Genomic DNA, 24,836 nt, shown 5'->3' with positions numbered 1-24,836 from the left:
TAAAAATGACCTCTCTCTTCCATGAAAGTTAACTGAAAATCTGTATTTCTTCAGCAATTAAAACAACAATACAACCAGTTTAGCTGGAACACAAAAAGTAGACATTATAAAATAAAATGTATGACTTGTGCAGTAGCCTTTATCATGTGCAGTGATCAGTTAGCCTATGTGTTATTACCCAAAATGAAACAAATAAGCCACTAAAACATATTCTAGTAGGCTTACTTCTACAGTTGTTAACACCATCACATGCATGGCTCTGGATTATAACAATAACAATAACAATAACAATAAGCGACATGAAAGCCCTGTAGCCTACATATAGGTCTATTGTTTGCTCTTCTGTGCAGCTGAGTGGTGGCAGTCTTTGTAAATGTTGCTTCCTAACATTTGCCTAATGTTTACAGCCTATGTCAAATGATGGTTTCTTCACACCTTCAGACGTTGGTCTTCTGTCACGGCTGCCTGCAGTGTCATCAATGACGTCAGTGAGGGTTGTAATCAGTCACGTGAACAGCGGTACAGGTCTGTGGATAAAGCGCTGCTCAGGTCTGTACGGTGTAGGATTCGGATTTGTCTTACTGCGCTGTGAATTATGATTTTTTTTATTTTTTTTAAATATAAATGAGCACAGAGATAAACGAACAACTAAGCAGTGAGGAAAATCCATCACCGGCAGAAAGCTTGCTTTTCGACGTAGGCTCATTATTCGACATCATCTTTGAATCGTGCTGAGATGTGAGTAGATTCTTCTTTTATTGTGAATAATAACAAGCGACGCACATCCAGTCTGTAAAATCACCCTGTTTTTTTATTTAGTTTATTCTTTTTTTTTTTATAAATCAGGAGATTTTTTTTTTGTGATGATGGTTGTAGCGATATAGGTCTACAAACATCTCTGTGACTTAGGCTGATATAATTATTTGATGGTTTGTAACGATTATTAAACAGCATGGGAACACGACCGGCTATATTATTGTTACATGCAATATGAAGAATGATTTAATGCTTTATAGTGAGCATCTGTTTTTACATTTGCAGCGCGCCCATTGGCTACAATAAAGTCATAAGGCGTATTTCATTGCCTCCCATGTAGATGCTCCATAAGATGGCTTCTTGAGATGTGGGCACGAGAAAACCCCTTCGTAGTATTATGGTCGCTGTGGTCATTTGTTTTATTTTTTTCAAAGGACTATATACTAGCTTTTTTTTTTTTAGCAAACCAAATGCACTGAATGCAGGCTTATAATGTAGTTATCTTTCATATTTCGTTTAGCATGGAGTCTGTTTTCCTAATCTCTCTGCTGTGTTTATGGGCGTGTGTGGTTTCCTCATCAAACAGAAGGGGTACCCCCTGTCAAACGTAAGGAATGCAAATGGCTGATGAGGGTTATGTTCGTGTTTAAGAGGGAACAGATGCTGAGTGAAATGTTGTGGTGGTGGCTGCCTCCCCAGATCAGGCTGCCCAGCCTCCCTCCCCCTCCCTGTTGTTACACAGCCCTTTAATCCCTGCATAGCCTGACTGACCGTCCAGCAGGGCTGCCTCTGTCCCTTGGGTCATCATTACACCAACACTGTTGTTTGCAAAGCTTTTATTCCACTGCACAGCATACAGTGTGTGGAGAGGGTTACAGTTCTAGATTTGATTGTCAAAAGTCTGTAAGACTGCTGGGGGGAAAGATGTGGGAAACAAAATGTTCCCTGCATGTTATATAAAGCTGCAGGATATTAATAATCAATAATATAGCGTAAAATGAGAAAAGCTTGTGTTTAACTTTCATATTGATATGAATATAGGCCTCGTGCAAGCACTTTGAAGTTATTATTCCACAGTTCCAGCTTTAAACAAGACATGTTTTTAGTTATTAATATTATTGTCTTTAAGCAATTCCATATTTGAAAACAAATTTTGTGTTGAGAAGAAAGACTCCCATTGTTTTCCTTGATATGTAAAGTCATTCTACAAGGAAAAAGGGTTTAAAGTTAAGACATTTTCTGTTTAAATCGACGGCGCATGCATGTAAGAGCAGCAGGTACAGAAATGAGATTCTCAGATAGTGAGGGAGGACAATGTAAAGTTTACGGCTCTCTGACAGTGACATTCAAACATGTTTGTAATGTTTGCAACATTATGGAACTATACTGGTGGTTAACAAATTACTGAAAATTTGTCAAGCTGACGGTTGGAAGTGACTCACGAAAAAAAAAATCATTGTGGTTAGGAAAAAAAAGGGAAGTTGACTTGTTAGCTGGAAAGAAGAGGAAATCCGCCATGTCCTTATTTGTGCAGATTTAATGAAGAAAAACTGTGGTTAATGAAAAGATTGCAGTTTCTGGGGAGACCGTGAGTCACTCAGTTCCAGTCTTAACCTAACACACGATTGCATGCAGTACGTGAGAGAGTTAGAAGCGTGTAGAAAATCATGTGGATAATAAAATATCAAGTCTGGTCCTATCATGTCTATTTATAGGTTTTCTGACTCTAAAGCAGGTCTCAAAGGATTTTTGAAGGCAAGTTCTTTTGGATTTAAAAACAGAGCAGGGAGTGAGTTTTTTGTTTAATAGTATTTTCATGTAGATTCACTGAAAAGGCCAAAAATATGTAGCTGTTAACTTTTACATTCCAGATACTGTACATCTGTTGATATTTAAAACGTTTCATCCTCGGGCTGTTTCAGTGTGAACTACACAGCCTATTAGTCGACCTGTATTCAACAAGAACAATGTTCCCTGCTCCTTTTATCTTCAGAGAGAGAGATGTTCAGTCTTCACTTCAGCACCCACTTTTAATGTTGTTGCTATGGCGAGGATTAGATATCATTTTTAGGCCTCTGCTTCCTGCTGAGGGGGAGGAATAGATATAGTGGCTGTTGGAGCTGGAGATTATTTTTGTATTTAATCTTGAACTTTATTTCACGACACATCTGCCATGCCATCAGACGTATAGCATCACTCATGCAGTGATCATCCACTGCTCTGCATGTTTTAGATGTTTCCCTCTTCCAACACACAAATGATCAGCTCATGGAGAAGTGCCTAAAAGTTCAACTTGACTGTTGCATATATGGAGTATTGTAGTGAAACAGCAGTCTTAGAAAGCGTTATGTTTACAGATAAAATATTATCTGCCATCCAAAAGTGTAATTAACTCATGCAATATTGTTTGTAGACATTTATTTCTATATTTTAATTTAAGCTCTATGCTCAAAACCACTTCCAACATGCACCAAAACACAAAGTCAAATTCCTTGCGTGTGTAAATGCATTTGGCAATAAACACCAATTCTGATTCTGATGAACATGGACAACTTGCTTGACTCATAATTCATTTTGAATCAAACGTTGATGGGACCAAAGATTCAAAAGAAAAGCAAAACAAAGTGCTGCTGCGCTGTAACATACTTTCGGCAATTTAATACAATCCAGCGTTGAAAGAGATCAAAAGAGGCAGAAATGTTTTTTGAAGTTTGGCAGGCTGAGTCATTGGGTTTACCCACTGGGCTCAAACACTGTCGAGCATGAAAACGCTCCATCAAAACAGCCATCAGCTAATCAGGGAACATTGGACATAAACACTCACAAACCCCCGCAGGCTGAAACACCCGAAGTCAACCAGCAACCTTGTGATGATGAGTCACCATTAAAAAGACCACTCTCCCAAATGTGCAAAGACTACAAGCTTATGAAACAGGAAATGTATTTGAATAAGTTATTGTTTTTTGATGTAGGCGTAGAAATCAAATAAATAAATTAAGGTGTCTCAGACTGACTGGATACAGATGTCTGAATCATACTCATCCCCTTAGCATGACTTTGCACGTGCAGTTTATCTTCAATTTTGCATGTTTTGGTTTTTTTTTCGGTCAGTAGCACAGCCTAAGCCTGTTAGCAGTGCTTAGCTTGCTGTTCCAACTCACTCGGCCACATAAGGGAACAGCGTCTCACACGATCAAAACCACCGCAAGCCAAAGTCCTAAGTGGGTGAGATATGGCCACCACTTTTCGGTGCCATGGTTTCTATCGCTGACAAAGGGGGACAACTTTATGCTAACTCCTTCATATCCCAGTAGAGGAAATAATAGGCCACTGTTTATCAGTTAGCCCGTGAGTGTGGAGGAACTGCTGAGAGAGATAAAACAGGCTCTTCAGCTGAAGCACAAAAAGCTGGCCCTGTGCTGAGAGGGCTTGTCGGGCTGCATGCTTTGTGATCAAGCTATAACAAGCTGACTCACAGGCGCTCCCTCTATTCTTTTCATTCCCACGACATTGTTGAGCTCAGAATATACATCGTCTGAATATTTCCTCCGCTAATAACTCAGAAAAGGCTGTTTTTGCTGCGCTGCATTGCATCCTCTCAGCATTTCCCAATTCTCAAAAATAGTTCTGGTACTTTTCCACCTCACACACTTTTTCTGTATTCCGACAAAGGCATGTGTTTTATTTTACATGATTGGTCATGGCATATAGCAAGGTCAGTGGTCCTAAACCCTCCCGTATTTCATGGTGAAATATGGTGTTTTTGCAGACAGGAATGCATGCTAAATGCTTCCAGATGCTCTCAATGCATTTTGTTATTTCTTCACTATAGCATACATGTGTTTCCTATGATGAATGCAACAATTACAATGTGTTTCAAAAACTATTTTAGCTAGCCTAGTCTGCTCAGCAAGGTTGTTTCCTGATTGCGAATGTAAAATTGACCTATTGTTTTTTTTTTTTGCGTAACCCAGCAACTTCTTCAATTTGGATAATAAACCCCCCCCCCCCCTTCTCTACTTTCAGCACAGTGTGTGGGAATGGGCAATGATGGAGGATAAAGGGCCTCGTGTAGCGGACTACTTTGTGGTTGCCGGTCTGACCGACTCGCCAAAGCCACTGGAGGAAGAGCTACACTTTGATGACGCTGGTCCCAAGTCAGTAAAAACCAAAGCCCCCATCACAGACGTAGCTGTGGTGATCCGTTCCCTGGGTGAGGAAATACCCCCGGGTTTCACCTGTGTGGAAAGCACCCCCTCAGGCCTGTCTGCAGAGCTCAATGGAGCCAGCCTTAGGGGCCCGCAAATCTTCTTGTGCTTCAAGCGAGGAAGAGATAAGCCTCCTCTGACAGATCTTGGGTAAGCAGTAATCCTTAGTCACTGACCCTTTACTCAACCAGTTCCACTAATCACTCCTCTGACTTGAGGATATAATAATCTGCTCTTAAACACATCCTCTTGTGTGACATCTCTCAGTGAATCAAATCTTTCTTTTTTTTTTAAACGATACAAAAACACAAGTAGTTAATCTTTTCACTGCCTGGTATTTTAGGATTCTGTATGAGTGGAAGGAGAAGCTGAAGCCTGGATGTCACATAGTCCAGACCACACCCTCAGGGCGCCCTGCTAACATCAGCAGCTCCTCATCCCAACGCATCTACATCACCTACCGCCGCGCCCCGAAAAGCCAGCCCCACACTTCGCTGGCTGTCACTGATGTCTGCATCATCATCCCCGGCAAGGGGGAGACGCCCCCCCACACTTTCTGCAAGGTGGACAAGAACCTCAACAGCAGCATGGTGGGACAGAGCTCTGAGAACACATCTGTGTCTGTAGCGTCAGCACATATTGAGGCAGGTCGTGATTGATCTGTGATGGTCTTTGTCTCTTCTTTTGTTCCAGTGGGGATCCTCTGTCTACCTTTGTTACAAGAAGTCTCTGGCTAAAGCAAACACCATCTCATATAAAGCAGGTAAAGAAGTTGTATTAGTGGGTAAACCTCTCCAGAATCCTCAAGTAATTAGATTTATGAAATGTCTGTTGTTGTTATTTTTACATATTTAGCCTGTAAATCAATCAATCAGCCTTTTTTTAAAATTTTATATATAACCACATATACACAAGTCATGATTTCTGTGTTTGATTGATTGACTTTGCTGTGTGTATATGTGTCCAGGTCTTCTGTGTAGGTACCCAGAAGAGGACTATGAATCCTTCCCACTGCCCGAGTCAGTGCCTATGTTCTGCTTGCCCATGGGGGCTACTATCGAGTGCTGGCCCGCACACACCAAACACTCTTTGCCCGTTTTTTCCACATTTGTACTGACAGGGGCCTCTGGAGAAAAGGTACCTTAGCATTACAAATAAACATGTTGCTTTAAAATATGTTCATTAGGTTTGAACTATTTTGTGTGCGTCAAATCTATAAATATTTTTTCTTTTAGCAGTCCCCTCCATCTTTATCCCCCCCTTTGTCTTCACCGGCCTTTAGTGTCCCTCATGGATTAGTCTGTTGATGAACTGCAGATGTATTTTTCAGAATACGCGACAATCTTAATCAACTTCTTAACTCTGACTTGAATCCGAAATAGCCTACGGGCTGTTGCAGGAATACTAAATGGCTGTTAGTCTTTGAAAGCAATGCAGCATGAAACATTTTTTTGCGGCTCATCTTTTGAATAATGGATAGCTCATGCAGCACTCAGGTTGGTGCAGAAGTTTTAAAAGCTGAACGCCTTGTGTGCTCACTTCCCCTTCTCTGCAACCTCTAGTCTGCCGACCAGTCTCCTGGCATTTCATATCTGGAATGGGTTGTTTACTTATTTGGGTGGAACAGCTTCAAAGGGCCGAGAATGATTGAGCTTATTTATTCTGATGGAAATTCTCTAGTGGAGCCCCCACAACATCTTGCATGATTAGGCTCATCAATGGACCTCTGACTACTGTAGTTTGTGTCTTTTTGAAGTTTAAATCACATTTCCTTGTGTGTGCCTATTGGTGCATGTAGTAATATATTCTTCTTTCCTGATATATTGAACCTTTACCTTGCAGGTGTATGGAGCAGCCATCCAGTTCTATGAGCCTTACTCGGAGGAGAACCTGTCCGAGCGTCAGTGCTCACAGCTCGGCCTGCCAAGCTCTGATCTGGGACTTGATGGAACCAGGAGTGTTTACAACAACAAGAGCATCTGTCTGCTTTCCCACTGGCCCTTCTTCCAGTCCTTCAGGAGCTTTCTCACTTTCCTCTACCGGTACTCCATCTCTGGACCACACGCCCTCCCAATTGAAAAGTGAGCGATGTATTACGGATTCATTTTGCTCTCCAAAGCCAGAGTGAACTCTGTTTCAAGGATTCTTGTCTATTCTTAGTCCTGCTTTATTAAGTGATGATGTTTTCCCTCGCAGGCACATCTCTCACTTCATGCAAACGGTGCCATTCCCTTCAACGCAGAGACCACGCATCCTCGTGCAGGTGATTTAAAATGTGAAATATGATGAGTGAAGTAATGGCGTCACATCTGTATCTTTTCTTAAGTTGTTTTGACATGAATGTCTTAATAGTCATGAGCTTAATCCTAAACCCACTGAGCCTCTAATGCTCTGTTGCACTCCTGTGTGTCTTCCACAGCTGTCTCCACATGACAGCCTGATACTGAGCCAACCTGTCTCCTCCCCACTGCCCCTCAGGTAGCAAAACACCAGTAAAAAAAAAAAAAAGGAACATTAAAGCAAAAAGACATACTGTTTTGCAGCTTTCTTAATGTCAAACCATTAAATGTGTTATTGTGTGTGTTGGTGCTGTAGTGGTGGAAGCCTTTCCACATTGCTGTTAAACCTGGGCCCAAAGAATGCAGCCACTCTGCTGGTGCTGGCTGTCACAGAGCACAAGATCCTGGTTCATTCTCTTCGTCCAGCTGTTCTCACCAGTGTTACAGAGGCACTTGTGTCCGTAAGTCTCCCCTTCTTTCTCTTTATTCACACATTTTTCTTATAATGACTCTTAAGAGGGTGGTCTTTAATTGGATTAAAGCTCCAACAGTGGATGTGGTGACAAGCAGAGCTCAATGAATACTCATCAAATGTATGCTCAACAACAATAATCGTTCAAATTGAAGAGAAACTAACAATACAAATCTGTAAATTGGTTACAAGATTCATCACACATTCATGCACAAAGATCTTAAAGATGCATCTTATTGTTATCGCGGTAACCACTGAAAAGAAAATGTAAGGTCAGACACTCTCCACTGTTGGCCACCAAGACCCTGATCCTGTCAGGTATTAGAACTACGTCAGCATCCCTCTCTGTCCTGTAGTCAGAGCTGTATAGCTTAAGCGCTTGTACATGTGCAGTCTTATTTTTTCTTCCTCTATGGATGATGTTTAAAAAAATGCTCTCTTGTACGATGTCCCTAAATATTCTTGATGACATCAAAAAGTGAAGATAATATGTCAGAAATCCGATCAATTAACTCAAAACCTGGAACACAGCACTCTGAAGTTATCACATCATTTGAGCTTCCCGCTCTGGGCGTGCAACAGGTAAACGGCCACTGTTTGAATATGGTCAGTTTTAATGCTAAAACATGTCTCCTTCCTTTCAGATGATCTTTCCCTTCCACTGGCCGTGCCCCTACATCCCTCTGTGCCCGCTGGCGCTGGCCGATGTGCTCAGCGCCCCGTGTCCCTTTATCGTGGGTGTTGACTCCAGATACTTTGACCTCTACGTGCCCCCGGCCGACATAAGCTGTGTGGATCTAGACACCAACACCATCTCTCAGTAAGTGACCTCTTAACCGCGACGGCTCTGTGATAGATGGCCAACTTCAACAGTTTAAAATCATCTTTCCTCAGTAAAGGCTTTTATAGGCTCTTTACAATGTTATCTGCATCTTCCAGTGAGAGTCTCTTATGTAACGATAGGAGCTGGAATGTGAATTATTCTCACAGTACTCACATTTGGGTTACTGCTGGAGTCCCACATCCATTTACAAGCTTTTTGTGAAGATTAAAATGTCAGACCTTTTTTCCTACGAATCCATCTTCCTTCTTGTATCAGTTCGCAGCGTTTCTTGATCATCCTCCCTGCCTAACGAAAACCATATGGTGTGCTTTCAGAAAAGACGACAAGAAGGCTTTAACATGGAAAATCTTGCCCAGGAGAGCCTGCAAACATCTTCTGAACACTCTCAATAAAATTCATCAGCAGCTTACCGAAGGTGAGTCCAGTATGATGCTGTATCATTGTGCTTTCATGAATAATTTAGGTCGAGTCTGTTGAGTCAGCCTGTACGGGGACATTTTAAAGAAAACTCAATGGATACTTACATTGTTATTTTAAGCCAACCGGTAATGTTGAGAGCTTTCTCGGGAGATTTCCTGGAAGAAGTGTCAATTAGTCCTGTGTTATCTCGAATTTCCCCTCTGGGGATCAAGATATATTATCTTATCTCCACTCCTTTACAACATACCTACCTCTACATTTACTAAACAAATGTATGATTGCCAGAGTTCCCCTAAATTCAAATTTAATCCTCATGTGTTGGACTTTACTCAAGTATATCTGCAGAATAATCAACAGAAGAAGTATCTATCTTTCTAACATGGACTTTTTCTGTAATGGTTAAAAATGAATGCAAAACCAATCGCAGCCTAGAAAAGGCATTAGATAACATTTACCTTTGATGTTTTCTGCTATCATGATCCATTTTAGATAACCTGAAAAAATAATGATGTAATATCAGGTGGTCTATTTTTGGCCAGAGACCCTGAAACACAACAATACATCAAGAAATGAAGAACGATTGTTGAATAGTCTCTAAGTACACCTTTGTAGACGCTCTGATATGGAGTAGCTCTTTTCTTGTTGTTTTCCATGTATATTGAACATGTACTTGTCACAGGATGTTCAGCTGTTTTTCAGCCAATGTGTAGTTTACTATGTGCTGGTTACATAGGAGTCACATTCAAACTATTTAGTTTCTCTTGTGATTGTTTAAATTTCTCCTCTGCATAGAATTTGTTTCGCTATTTTCTGTTTTTACAACACTAACAAGTCTGTCTAACCAAGTTCTTTGAGTCAAGTTCTTCCTTAATTGAAGCGTTCCTTTTGTGTGTCTCTCAGGTGGTCAGCTTAACCGTGAAGACGTGCAGATGGAGCACACGGTGACTGACAGCGAACTGGATGGCGGGAAGAGCCTCCAAACTCTGGAGCTGGAGATCCAAGAGGCCTTTCTGCGCTTCATGGCCGCCATCCTGCGAGGCTACCGCTCCTACCTTCTGCCCATCACACAGGCCCCCTCTGAGAAGACCACTGACGCCAGCTCCCTCTTTGACATCCAAGGTACACTCCAGCCTCAGTCTAGAAATTATTTATGTATTTAATCACAAAAAACACGGACATGCTTGTTGTTGCAGCACCTTTCTGTGATTTAGTGCAGGAGTTGGTCAGGGGGTTACCGTCTGAATTCTGCCACATCATAAAATTGCCCTAAATCTCTGCTTGTAATGACTCTGGTGAGTTTAGACTAAACCTCAGTGGAAATTAGGCTCGGATGAAAAGTCAGCGAAACCACCATGATTAATAGCACATCTGGGTGCTCTTATGCAAGTGGGGCAGTGGAGAACAAGTTGTTTCATATCATAGTGTTCATTTCCTTTAAATTCTGCATTATGAAACCGCTTTACGAGTGAATGTTCATTTTTTTGTTGTTGTCTGTTATTAATGTCCACTTGTCATGTTCGTCATTACATAATGTGTTTCGCTTCACAGGCTTCCTAAAGAGCAGAGACCGCTCCAATCAGAGGTTTTACTCCCTCATGACCAAGACTCAAATGTTCAGTCGCTTCATAGAGGAGTGCTCCTTTGTCAGTGATAAAGACGCCAGCCTGGCTTTCTTTGACGAGTGTGTTGAAAAGGTGAGGTTTGTAAGCTGATCTTTAGAATGGATTTTTTTTTGTTGTCTCAGAGACAATTTATCAGAAGAGATGCCCCATTATGCTGTGTCGGGACAATTCCTCCAATAACAATGTTTTAGTCTGAACTCCACCCGCCTGCAGAACAACAAAGCTAAAAGGGAAAGATTAATCACATGCTGTCCTCTCAAGCAAGATGTCTTATTTAGGGCTTTGTTTAATTTGAAAGTGCTAATAAGCAAATAACAGGAGCTGAATAGAAATAAACAAGGTGTAATTAACACTCCAACATCTCCCTCGAGCCTCCTTCAACGTCAGCACTAAGCTCTTAACCTCCTTAATATCCTCTTTCCTTTTAGTGTTTTTTAAAAAGTGCTTCTCTTTCTCGTCGTCTTTTTGGTCTTTCCTCTTCTTCTTCTTCTTCTTCTTCTGATTTTCTGCCCTTTTTTTTTTCCCTTTTCTGCTCCTCTGTTTGTCATCATGCACCCTGCCTGGTAGCTATTCACCACTGGAGGAAAGGTAAGATACCAGAGCTTGTGTTGTAGTGTTCAGTTTTTCCCCCTTTTAAAAAAAAAAAAAAAAGCAGTAGTAGCACCAGGTTTGATCTCAATCAAAGTGTTTTCCTTTGTAATTCAAGCATGACTCAGCTCAGAGTTTTTAGTATGAGTGTGCTGACTTCAGCTGGATTACTTTGAAGCGAAAAGTGCATGGCAGCAAAAGGCTTGACTGTGAGGCCGTGCATTAGCTGTCGGTGTGTGTCAGCAATCTGCATTATTGAACCAGGTGCCATTAAAATTAAACACACAGAGAAGTAAGAACTGTAAGAGACTCTGCGGTGAGACGGAGACAGTGGGATTAATTATTTCTGCTTGCCCATCGCTGACTCTGTACACGTTTCTGGTTTGAAAAGATTCCGTGAAGTATTATATAAAGGTCTGATGAGGTAAAGCCACGGGACGAGGTGATAATCCATATTTGTCGAAATCAAATGAGTTTTGTCATTGAAATCCTGTTGAAGTGGACTAATCCTGATGATTTAGAGTGAATCATTTTGAAACAGCTTTTATTAACACAACCCGCCTACACGTTTTGTAACACACAAAACAACTTCCTCCCCTCCAAAAAAAAACCTCTCTGCGCTTGCAAACTTGTGAAATCAGGATGTCAAATTCACATCCTGCAAGAACAGTAAGGGCTCCTGTATGAGTGGTCATTGTGGTCATTATTATCGGGAAGTGGAAGCATTGATCCATTTTGCTGCTGAGGTTGACAACAAGTGTGTGATTGAGAAATGCCTCGTGGGTGTAAAAGGAAGGGCAGCAAGCGGCGAAACACTGAGCAGAATCGAAGCAGGGGCAAATAGGTCAGAGGGAGTCCGTTGACTGAATCATCCACTCGACTGAGTGGAACAAACTCCTGTAACGCTTCAGCCTTGGGGAGCTATTCAGACGCTGCCATAATATTAATGTTTTAGTGGAGCTCATATCTGAGATAAGCTGGTAATCGATTTAGATAAGACGAGTGACTGCACATCAGCATTTCTAGTTTTAATGATAGCCCAGGAAGCTATTCAGCGCTGATTTCCTCCTGCGGAAAAAAAAAACACATGGGCTTAACCACGCAACACAAAAGAGTGATACCTCTGTGTGTGTTGTTATAAATTGGGCTGTAGAGCTTTAACACTTTTCTCCCCACATCAGATCAAGCAGCACGTCTGAGTTAAAGGAAATGCATTGCCTCCCAAGTGGTACTATTTAATGCTTGCCGTGTCCCTCGAGCAACATGACATTCATTTTGCCCAGGTCACTGCGGCCTAGATTTATGTCGTCCTGGAGGATTCATAGGATCAAGCTGCCCTTTAGATAACTGGAGTGAAGGCACAGTCGTTTTTCTGATGTAAACAGACTCATTACCGACATCTGTTTGTCCTCAATGACCCTCATATCTGATCTGATCTGAGGTCTTATATAATATCTGAGGGCCATGAGCCTCCTGGCACCATCAGCACATATGGATACATGTGTACAGTATAGCAAAGCTCAGAGTAAAAAAACAAAAGGGAAAAACAGAGGGAGGATAACAGTATGCGATTCTCTTGCAAACCAGATGGAGAGTGAACGCCCGGAGGAAACCAGACTGATCGAACTGGATGAATCACACTGCAGTGAGCACACAGTCTATGTCAACCCTCCAGAGCTGCCTCCACTGCCCCAAGGAGAGGAGCATCCTCTGCGCTATAGGTACCACACTGCACGTCCATCTCTCAAAGACAACTACAAGACAAGCTGTTTCATTTTTTTACCCTGTGCCTCACACAGACAAACTGTTCAAGAGCACTTCTAAATCACACAGTGGAGCTCCCAAAGGTGTTAAACAGCGCAAATTATCTCTATTGTTAAAGAATTTGTCACTTCTGATTTATTTGTAATCCAGAACACAGCTTTTTTTTTTAATTCTTATGTCAGAGCTCAAACTTCCAGGGTGACTATTTGTTCTTGTCTCTTTGTTTACTAATGCTTATGTTGGGTTGGTTTCTATTTTTGGTTGATGACTGACTATATGTCTTTCTGCAGCTACTCAGGCTTTCCTGTGTTGAATGCTGAGCTTCTGGAGCCACTGGAGGGGCCAAATCCTTCGTCAGCAGGCATTGCTGCACGGCACAGCAGCCCAGCCAGCCCGACAGCGATCTTTAGACGCTCGAAACAGGTCAGTGGTATGAGTGATAACATTATTTGAAGAGTATCTAATCACAATTACTTTTACTCTAGAAGTTACTAATTTATTGTTTCAGAAGAACTTTATACAATGACTAATTTTCTCTGTTTGTCTTCAACCATTTTTCTGTTTTAAAACCATATACTTTATACAATAAATTGTTTAAATTCATGTCACATTTTATTTATCCTAGCCTATCATCTCTGTTTGTATTTGGATTTGAAGAACCTCCGCTTGTTTCAATGCTGCATTCATTTCGCCTAGTGTTGAATACATTTTTACATTTGAATACAAAATGAGAATCTGCTCTCTGGAGGATGTTGAATCATCCTTACATGTCATCTCTTTCAACACAGGAGATCAAATCAGCTCACAGAATGGCCAAAACCCATTCAGCCATGCCTCAGATGTGGTCCAAGTGCCTGCTGCGTCACTGTTACGGCCTGTGGTTCATCTGCCTGTCAGGGTTTGTCGGCAGCTCCCACTCTAAGGTGCGGGCTCTGCGCACAGCTTACGACGTGCTGAGGAAGATGCAGGACAAGAAGCTGCAGGCTCCAGATGAGGTAAGACATGCACACGATTTTCTACATTTGTTTTCTATCATGTGTTTATATATGTTATCTATACAATTTGTCACAGTGCAAATTCTTGATTTTCAAATCTTGATTTTCCATCCAAGGTGTGTTACCGTGTGCTGCTGCAGCTGTGTGGTCAATACAGCCAGCCCGTCCTGGCAGTCAGAGTGTTGTTTGAAATGAAGAAAGCTGGAGTTCACCCCAATGCCATCACCTATGGTTACTACAACAAGGTGGGTGCTATTTGTGTGTACTTACATTCATATAAGTCAGAAATACAAAAAACTAATCAGGCTTAAAATCTGAAAAGCCGATCCTGACAATGTGTGATTAACATGAACTCTGTTTGTTCTTCGGTGCAGGCGGTGTTGGAGAGTACTTGGCCCTCCACCACCAGAGGTGGCTACTTTTTGTGGGGAAAGCTGAGGAACGTGGTCCTTGGAGTTCTCCAGTTCAAGCAGGCAGGGAGAAAACCGACTCCGCTCCGATATCCTCAGCTTTCAGGTAAGAAAACTAAAGTTCTGACTTCATATCAATGTTCAGTTAGAAACCACACTGAGGTTTTTCATTTGACCAGTGAAACCATCCCAAACATAATTTCAATGATTTGAATTGGACTGTCACAATGATGCCTCAGGGTTTCCAATAATTAAAAAGGGGTCATGTGTGATATAATGTTGTAGATTGTGCAGAGAGTTGGACGTGAATGCACACATATTTATTCATGACATGCCAATCATATATCACAATGATTAAAACCATCAGAAATTAAAAACACATTCCTCTACATTAAAAAAAGACTCATCCATATTTAACATTGATTCTATTCATCAGCCAAAATATTTCCAAACATAAATGTGTTATTTAATCAGATATATAATTTGTTTAATTGCACATCAAACAAAGCCTAAGACTATTAGGTCCTAAATTATTTTAAATTATTCAAATTATTTCTTTAGCTGTAGTTACTTTTCAATGCCTCACAGACTCAACAACTGATAGACAGAAAGTAAAGGGGTTTTTCTAACCTCATGTGCTTCTTCATGAATAGAAATAGAGATGAGTGTGACCCTGTGGGAGCAGCTGCTTCTTCAGGGTTTCTCTCCCGGTCCCACAACAAGGTTTATCCTGACGCCAGCCTCCTAAAGCACATCTCCCAGCCTGCTTTTCTTTACAGACACTAATTAAATAGAGTGAAGAGGTTTTCCTGCCCCGGCAATCTCAGCACACAGGTTGCTCTTGATGTCTGTCCCTAATTCCCACAACAGCCCAGTGAGACTTACATTACCATAATGGCAGACGCCTGAAGGGGTCTGAGGAAAACATGATATGCTTTGCAGCGTGATCTATATACTGGGACGTTTATATTGAGTTAATTTATCCAAGAGGCTTATTTAAAGAACTCCAGAAGCGGAAACAATGTGAAGGAGAGCATGAAACTTTAGTTTTTTTCAGTGATTAACAGTTCTTGAAATGTACCATTTAAAAAAAAATCTAAATGTGCAGTTAATATTTATCATTCAGCCCTCGAACTGCTCTGCCTTCTGTTCAAAATAAGACAGAAAAGTAAAATGTTGATGTCTGTTGGCACTCTGACTTTCTTTTATGTACGGTTCATAGCATTTAAATCGTTCCAGCAGCTTTTAGTCACAGCTCCCGGTGTTTATGTAGTGATTTCATACCAGCTGGCTCTATGATCCTGTTTGTACGCCGTCTTTTGTTTTCACCTCTCATCCTCTCCCCTCTCTTTTATCTCCCTTCAGACGGCAGTGATCTTGACACCGTCAGTCACGGTAGCTTGGACAGTGCTAATGACTCTGCTGAGCGCGCCTCCATCGACACTGACTTCACTAAAATGGACTCCAGTGATGATGGATTAAGCACAGGTAAGGAGCCAAAAGCTCTGCTGCTTTGTTCTTTTTGTTCTTCTATTCTATTTCACTCCTACTTTCACTTTGCCACCACTGCCGCTCTTTTGTCAGCTTTTTTTCTTTTAAATCTAATTTGACGTTTGGTCTGATAACATTTCCAAATGAAAAGTGGCTAAACGGCACGGTTGTATAAATTTCCCTACATAAATGTCACTGCAGACAAAAGTTTTGTTTTGACATTATTGCGATCCACGCATGCTGCTTCCTGTCAATCAAACTCTAAATGATTCAAAACCATTGTCATCTTATAACTGTTGTGTCCAAATGTTACAGCAGCTCATTTCAGCATTTTAGAAAGTCAAAGTAAAAGTATAGATAAGACATTTATAAGATATTCAAACTGATAAGGATAATATATGGGAAATGCTCTAAGCTTACAACATGATTGTGAGAAATGTAATTAAGGCAATCTTAAGGAGCCATATAAATATTTAAACATTTTCTGCAGGTGTTGAAATAATCTGCACAAAACGATGCTCCTGTTTCTTAGACAAATAGAAGACAAAGTGGAGCAGTGAGTGATGAAACAATGCAAGCTTTTCTTTTACTTTTGCAGATTTGAACAGAAGGCTTTAACAAAAGAAAGTTCTATTTGTCGTGATAAAACTTTATTTTTTAGCCCCACATTTTGAAAGAGTCACAGGGAAAGTGAAATCTACAGGGATTTATAGCTATCGTCAAACGCTTTCAGGTTTCACACCATCGATATCAGACATTTTGATCTGGCTCGCAGCTCCTTTTATCCCTGAGCGGAGTTAACCGTTGAGTAGAGCAGTAATTCCGTGAGGTTAAAATAAACCACAGTGGAGGAGTTTTGTACCTTTTTTTTTTCCCCTGCAGTGTGACCTTGTGAATATGATGCATTTCAAAGACTCCATTCTTTGCTTGCTACTCCTGCTTTTCTATTCTGGGAGCGTTGCGTGTTGAAAAGCTGTAGGGGAATGTCACCACGCTCTGCTGAAGAATAACTCTTGAGATCAGTTGCTTCTTACAAAGCATCCATGGAGACTAAAATAAATACAAATTTTTTATTCACTCAGCTCTTTTGAGAACAAGAATGTAAGAAAAGGGCAAAAAAAGCAAGTCCCTCTTTTTTTTTTCTGGAGAGTAAAGCTTCTTATCTCTTTCAGGTGGACAGTCAGACCAAGGCTACGACTCTCTGTCCAAAGAGGAGGAGAGGATGTGCGGTAGAGAGAGTGACAACACTCCACTGGTGGAGGACAAAGGGCTTAGGCAGTCCAGTGAGTTATAGATCGGCTTCTCTCTCTAATCTTTGACACCTAGTTTCTTCTTTCTGTGTAAATCACGGGCTCACGGGCAGCAAAGTGAACGCTCTCTCTTTAAAAGCTGGGGCATCATATCACAGTGTGGGTGTGCTGTACTGTGTTCTCTATTCGTCCATTTGCTTTTATATTTGGATGTTTTTTATAAACACATTCTGCTGATGGATGAATGTGTTATGTAAGCAGGTCGTTGTTTGCACGACAGGTTTTGTCTTAAATTGGGTTGCATATAACAACATGCTATGTGTGAAGCAATCCCTTGTCCTGCTGTAATTTAAACTAGTCCTTAATTCCTTGTTTTATAACACAGACATATTTTTAGATTGACAGATGTCTCTTAAGAAACCACACAACTGCTAATTTCAACTTCTCTGCGCCACGGCAACTGTTTCATGTTGGCTAAAAGTTTTTCCAGAAGAACACCTTGCATTAACAAAATCTGGTATTTTTTGTAACCTTACATAGATTTTGCATGAAGGATTTATCGTGAGAGATTCTGATAGACTGAACAAATACTCAAAAATTTGAGTTTCCTCTTAACGATTTGTGTCCTTTAAACCTTCAGCACCCGAGATCGAGGGTCCAATCAGCAGGACCTCTCCTTCCAACGGAAGTTTCAAATCAACTGATTACAGTGCAGGTGAGTTTTATTAATAGATAGATAGATAAATACTTTATTCATCCCCTCGGGGAAATTCATAATTATTCATTAATAATGAAGTTTGTTAATAAGTTCAATGTTCTTGATTGTCACATGCAGTTGCAGCAAGTTCAAACACAATGACATTCATTTTTTTTTATCAACCAGCTGCTCTAATACGAGTAAGGCTCAATAAGTCAAAGGCATATAAACGTGACACAATACCTTGCAAACATAATATATAATATAATATAACATTTTATAAAGTGCATCTGCAATGTAAAAGGGCTTTATTGATAAAAGTGATTTTAAAATTGATTACAATTTTGCATTGAAGGCCACAGATGTCATTCTTAGTGTAAGGAAGCTGACTGTCTTGCCATATTTGTTTTTGTTTTGATACAGGCAATGAGAACAGGCCAGTTTCCAGTCCGCCCAGTGATGCCATTCTATGTGGAGTTCTGTCAAAGACCGAGAGGCCAAAATCTCTGGACTTGTCTGGCGGACCTGGAAGTCTGAGGCTGACCGTCCCTCACCTTGTCTCAACAAAGCACCCTCACCTCGCTGCTGACAGACTTCACGGCGTGGAGGAAGAGGACACAGAGACTGACAAACTGAATTGTGCGGTGGAGGACAATAGTGAATCAGAGAGGCATTCTGTGCCCAGAAAGAGGAGTGTCAGCTGCAGCGCTGGGACTGTGAGGAGGACAGGTATTGAGAGGGGGTTTGATCCCTTGTCGCTTCTGGCAACCGGTGCAGTGAAAGAGTGTGATCAGGAGAACAGCAGCACTCCCACGGCACGCCGCAACCTCGCAGACGAGATCGAGACGTACATGAACAATGGCAGCAGCCCCCTGAGCAGCCGTACGCCGAGCATGGACCTGCAGAACCCCTCGAGCCCTTTGTTTCGCACCTCCTCTTCCCCTCACACCTCCCCAAGACCTGCCACCCTGCTCAGATCCAACACCCACCTTCCTCTGTCTGTTATATCCAAGGAGAGACTGCGGCCATCGCCGTCTCTTCCTCTCGGCGTCTCTGCCAAAGTCAGAGAAAGGCCTTCCTCCTTGGTGTCACCCTCGTCACCCACTCCCTCCAACTCATCGTTCTCCATGGACTCTCTGTTTACTCCGACTATGGACATTTTTAAGAGCAGCTTCATGTCCGCTGGAAAGGGCGTAGCTGAAAAGGCCAGCCGTCTATACTCTCGTCTGTCTTCTCAGACTTCATTAACACAGGTTGGTAGTGCAGAATTCCTCACTTACCTACTCATTGTAAACATAACTGATGGTAAAATAAACAATGAATATGTTCATCCTCTCGTGCAGGATACAAACTGTGACCGCATCAGTGTGTCCTCACTGACTTCAGGGGAGGCAGACTGCTCCTCGCTGCTCGATAACGACTCCTGTCTGGACCCAGACGGCTTCACCTCCCCGCAGCATGGCGGCGTGTCCCGGCTCAGGAGGAGCCCTGTTGTGGGTCACGCAAACCTGGGCAGCCCAAGCACCCCAAACAGAGTGTTCAGACACAACTCCTTCTCTGGTCAGTTGAATGATTTAACCCATGTCCTGTATCACAAACATTGTTTCAATATTCATATATCACACCTTTAAAAAAAAAAAAAAAAAAAGGGTTGACAACGTGCTCTGGAATACAAGAAAGAAGAAACGCACGAGAACACAAACACAAAAGAACATCATTTACTTAAACGTCACAAAAACACCAAGCAACACGAGAAGAGAGGATCGCAGAGAAAAAATGAAAAGAGATAAAACACATGAACAAGGAATCGAAATGAAATGCAAGCAATAAAAATAAATTGAGGATGTGAAGGCAAACAAACAATTGGAAGAATATATAGAAATACGATAAGATAAAAAGAAGATTTAAAAAAGGCAATAAGAAGACGACATCACATAAAAGCAAGTCTATTAAACAATGCTCTTAGTTCAGTTTTTTATTTTGTGTCGTCTTATTTGCTGTAATAGAGCAACACATTTGTTTTTAAGTAGTCTGCTATCTTTTTATGAAAAAAACATCTCGGCGGCTTACAACTGTGCTCATTAAAGTGCTGCTTTAACTGCGGCAGTGTTTTTTATTTCCCAGCAAATCACTTCTTGACAGTCTAAATTTAGAGGAAGAGAAGGGCTCGGTGATGGAGGGAGTCGGTGTTGTTCTGTGTGAAACTAGGCCAGCAGGCATGAGGGCTGATTCAGTGTGTAGGCTTCTCTGCTCTCAGCCACGTAGAGGCCTTTGTGCTAAACATAAAACTTGTGAACACGCACTCATACACGTGCATGCACACTCCCAGGACACAACCACCTGCACTGCAAAACAAAAAAAAAAACATGTCTGCTGATTGTACAGATATTCATAGCTTTGATACTCGTGTTAAATCTTGGCTTAGGCTTGTGTGTTTAATTGTCTAATCCTCCACTGACCCAGGTGGTTTGGCACTTCCCTCAAAAACTCCTCACACTCCTGATGCCTCCCCCGACAACAAACGCTTCCAACCTGTTCCTAATTACACCATAGAGGTAAGATACTCATACATAGAAGTCACTTTTGAGGAGATATGAATCAAACCATCACGACTAAAATGTCTCATTTCTCGTCCTGCTGCTGTAGGTGCAGATGTCAAGCTGTTCACTTTGTAAAACATGTGACTGTCTGGTGTATGATGAGGAGATCATGGCTGGCTGGACAGCAAACGACTCCAACCTCAATAGCACTTGTCCTTTCTGTGGCACGGCCTTCCTGCCTTTCCTCAATGTGGAAATCAAAGACCTGAGACCACAGAGGAGGTAAATGCTCCCTTTACTCAGTCCAGTATCGTGTGAACAAAGTGTTTATTCACATGCCGTACACTTAATCTGCAAAATACTAAACACACACACACACACATTCAAACACACACAAAGGAAATATTTTATCCCTGTGGCCTGTTTAAAGAGATCCACTCTGTGTCTCCCCTCAGGTCTTCTCAAGAAACTAATCCTGTTACAGAGGAGAACACGTCGGCGACGCTCAATTCAGAGTCTGCAGCAGACGGTGCAGCCGAACCATCTCCGGCTCGTCTGCAGGAGCAGCAGGGCAGTGGAAGCGCCGAGCCAGCTGATCCATCCTCTGCTCCAGTGACAGTGCCCTACCTGAGCCCTCTGGTCCTGTGGAAGGAGCTGGAGAGCCTCCTCGTTAACGAGGGCGACCAGGCCATCTCGTCCCCGTGTATCGTTGACCAACACCCAATTGTCTTCTGGAACCTCGTGTGGTACTTCAGAAGACTGGAGCTGCCAAGTAACTTGCCAGCTCTGATCCTGGCCTCCCAGCACTTTAACCATGGAAACCAGGTAAAGATGCACCTGCTAACAATAAAGACTTGTTTTTACCATAAAGACGTTACACTCCTGGTTTTATTTGTTACATATGAGCAGGACTTCTTCTTGGCAGGAGAGTAGAGTTTATCTACTCATCTATATTAAGACAAGAAAGTTCATCTTTGTATTTCTGGAAATAAAGGTTATTCCCTTAAACCTTCTGTGTCTAGAGTTAAAAGAATATTACTTTAGTGACTCCTAGTGGTCATTTTAAAAAAGATACTGCTACACCATTGTATGCATAAAAGCATCACAGATAAAACCTAACCTGACTTAAAGTAAATATTTGAAGAGATATATAGACATTAAAACATTAAAATTCTACACATTTAGATTTTAAAATTCAGGGTGAGGACTAAATCATCTGCTTCTTTTTCTTCTTGCAGACTCCTCAGAGCATCTCTTCCGAGGACAGTAAGCAGGTCCTTGTGAGGATCATGTGGGACAATCTCAAGTTGCACCAGGACAAAGTTCAACCCTGCTATGTCCTGTGGAACACACACTGTAAGTTTTTGGATGCGTTTACTGTTTACAGATTTGAGTTGTAGTTGAGTTCAAAAAGTGAAATTCCCTTTCCCGCATGTCATTACCCACTCTCTCCCTGGCTTCCCACTCGATCCACTGTCCTCTCAAATAAAGGCATAAAAAAATGAAATTGCTTTCATTAAAAAAAAAAAAACTCTGCTGGTAACACTGGCAGGTTTGTTGAAGGTCAGATATTTACATGCAAATTAAATAATGCATATGAAGTAACTAGAAGATCATGCATAATTCAAACAAGGATTCCTTTTAGTCACGCAGCCCTTATCGAGGCGAAACCTTCAGAGTTCATTTTTTCAGGGATGGAGATGAATGAGTCTTTGATCAGTGAGACTTTTATCTCTGGTTTTCTGCAGGTGCCAACTCACTGGTTCGCTCTGGGCTGTGTGAAGAAGGGCAGCTCTTCACTGTGGAGCTGCTGCAGGGCTTTGTGAGGAGCATTAAAAAGAGTGACCTCTATCAGCCCATGAGTCAAATCATCCAGCTGCTGGGGCCAGAGCTAGGTTTTAAAAGACAGAGGTGAGGAACCAAAGAAATGATTGTAACTCTGCGTGTAAAAGAGGATTATTAAGTGAAAAGTCTTGATTTACTTTCTTCTTCTTTTTCTGTTTTTAAGGAGTCTGTATCGAGATTTATTGAACCTTGCTCTGGTGTCTTTGGGCAAACACAACATTAATATCGGTAAGTAGAAGAAGAAGAACCGTTTTTTGAATCGTAATAGCTGTTTGTCGGCATGTCAGTCCTCAACCTTATGCAATTTGATGATTGCAAGAATTTCCTTTTACTCCGTCAGTCGGGCCAAAGTTTCAATTTGTCCAATATTTGCTTTAAATACAAATACCTGAAAAGTAATGGCATTCCCATCAGCATCATCTGTACATTTTGTTAGCAAATGTTAGGCTGCTAACAAGCTTTAATAAGGCAGTCAAATTGTAAGCGTGTGGTAAACTTCAGAATTGCCCAATATTATGTGTCTACAGAGCCTGTTGGCATGGCGATGTTAGCATCTAACTTACCACTATGGCTGCATGTCTTATCTTATATTTCTACATTTCTTTATTTACTGTATATATGTGTATTAGTCATTTTTTAGCCTTTATTGCATGGCCTTGCGTAACAGTCTTTACATTTCACTGCACATCTGTTTGAGCATGTGACAAATACAAATCTTGAATCTTCATTTTGAAGATGAAAGAACTGGTTTTGTCTTCGGTTGTCAACGACATGCTGTTCAGGACTGTTGAATTAGATACAATTATATTTTAAAAAAGCTGAAATGGGCTGGAGGTTACACATTAACCATAATTATCATCTACTACATAAATATTGTTTTCCTTCTGTTTTTTTGCAGATGCGTTTGACCGAGAGTACAAGCTTGCATATGATCGCCTCACCCCCAATCTGGTCAAATTGACACACAACTGTGACAGGCCCCCTGGAGCAGGGGTCATGGAGTGCAGGAGAACTTTTGGGGAGCCCAGTCTGTGAACAAAAAAAATCTCTTTTTCTTTCCCACCAAGTATTCCCTTCAGACACTGTCTCCGTTTGATTTCTGGACTTAGACTCCAAACACTCAGGACCAGCTCACCTGACTGGAGCACACAGCTATGAAGCACAATGGGGAAAATGCCACTTAACGTTAAGCAACTGCCATGAGTTTCTTGTATACTGTTAGAGCTGAGAGGGCATGAAGTGACAGGCCTTGTTTTTGTAAATATTATAATGCACACTGTATTTTCAGTATAACTATTGTCAAATGTTTGTACAGCTATTTTACAGTTTATTTTATGACTTTGTTTCTGTCAAAGCTGTGAGTCACGTATCTAAAGTCAGCGTGTTGCACATGTCAAAATTCCTAAGTGGTCCTGGTGACCGTGTTAAGACTGTTGTTGAGTGTGTGTGTGTGTGTGTAGAAGAAGTAATTGCTTTTAGACCTTCATGTTTTTTAAAAAGCACTTTGGCAGGATGAGCTCTGTCCATTCATTCTCATTTACGTAACCCAGCCCAGCAGCCTACGCTTAAGTGACTTTTTATTTGACAGCTGCAGGACTAAATGTCCGGTCAAACATTCCATAACACACATTGAACTAAAGCAAAGACGCTCCTCCTCATCTGAACCCTGTGCATCCAGCAGGGTTGAACTCGTATGACTAAATACACTAAACTCGATCAAAGAATTAGAAAGCTTCACATTTTTTTTCTGAATGAAGAAAGGAGTTCTCAATTAATGCATATGCACAATCTTTGTTTATCTTCTTTTTTTACATTGTATCAGAAAAAAAACAAAAAGGGAATAATACTTGTATGATTTATTTCCATTTTATTTAAGCAATACTTTTTTTTTAAACTGAGAAGTGAATAATGTATACGTTATATGGGACCACCAAGGATTGATTTCCTCGAAACAGTACAATCAAACTAATGGTAGATGAATATAAACTTATAACAATGTTTTCTTTTGGATATATCAACACTTTTATGAATAGAGAATTCACTTTATTGACACATTAATGGACATATAACTATGTACAGAGTATGTGATTCTTCTTGATCTTCACTGTACTGTCTCGATGTCACTTTGAGACATTTGGACAGCGGTGCACGATAAAATGTGACAAACAGGACAGCAAAGGGCATTTTTAGACCCGTTCGCACTGAGTATACTTCATGCTAAGTAAACACAAAAGCTCTGCCCTGCCCTCATTTAAAACAACTTCCAAACAAAATGCGTGTGATGGGTCACTGTGTTTACTATGAACTGACAAAAACCTGCCATGGTGTGATGAAGTATCACAGCTTATTCCTGGACGTCCTCACACAACAAACACCAGACTCACAGCATGTACATTTGCATTAGATTCACCTTGTAGGTTGGTACTTAAAAAAAAAGCACTGATGACAAATACATAACTTGATGTCTACTTGTTGTTACTCAGTTTATCAATTCAAAAAATGTTAATGAAGTATTATTTATCATTTGTAACACAGATACTTATTTGTATGATTTTTATATAAAAAAATGATTTCTTCCCTGACTAAGTCTAAAGTTTGCTGACATTTATGAATAAACACATTTCTTCTATGGATGTCGCTTTACATTATTTTCCA

The 24,836-nt window shown here is 41.1% G+C and overlaps 1 protein-coding gene across 2 annotated transcripts; it reads left to right on the top strand.

The window, feature by feature from the left end:
* Positions 1-529: 529 nt before the first annotated feature.
* Positions 530-24,763, top strand: dennd4a (DENN/MADD domain containing 4A). 2 transcript variants are annotated; one of them, XM_061035446.1, is made up of 31 exons: positions 530-738; positions 4,783-5,114; positions 5,308-5,554; positions 5,658-5,727; positions 5,932-6,101; positions 6,807-7,045; positions 7,161-7,227; positions 7,384-7,442; positions 7,560-7,704; positions 8,360-8,535; positions 8,874-8,974; positions 9,880-10,098; positions 10,528-10,673; positions 11,169-11,189; positions 12,777-12,910; positions 13,244-13,376; positions 13,742-13,948; positions 14,065-14,193; positions 14,323-14,464; positions 15,724-15,846; positions 17,022-17,132; positions 17,740-17,814; positions 18,220-19,049; positions 19,140-19,356; positions 20,260-20,351; positions 20,443-20,618; positions 20,792-21,161; positions 21,575-21,692; positions 22,085-22,247; positions 22,345-22,409; positions 23,080-24,763. In XM_061035446.1, exons 2-31 carry the CDS (start codon positions 4,804-4,806, stop codon positions 23,214-23,216), a joined length of 5,193 nt encoding a protein of 1,730 aa, XP_060891429.1. In that variant the 5' UTR covers positions 530-738; positions 4,783-4,803; the 3' UTR covers positions 23,217-24,763. The 2 variants fall into 2 exon arrangements, with proteins under 2 accessions (XP_060891429.1, XP_060891430.1); XM_061035447.1 differs by lacking the exon at positions 11,169-11,189.
* The last annotated feature ends 73 nt before the right edge of the window (positions 24,764-24,836 follow it).

Source organism: Labrus mixtus, chromosome 4, assembly GCF_963584025.1.
Source record: "Labrus mixtus chromosome 4, fLabMix1.1, whole genome shotgun sequence".
NCBI lineage: Eukaryota > Metazoa > Chordata > Actinopteri > Labriformes > Labridae > Labrus > Labrus mixtus.
Note: the sequence above shows the minus strand (reverse complement) of the source record. Positions and strands in the feature narration are given on the sequence as shown.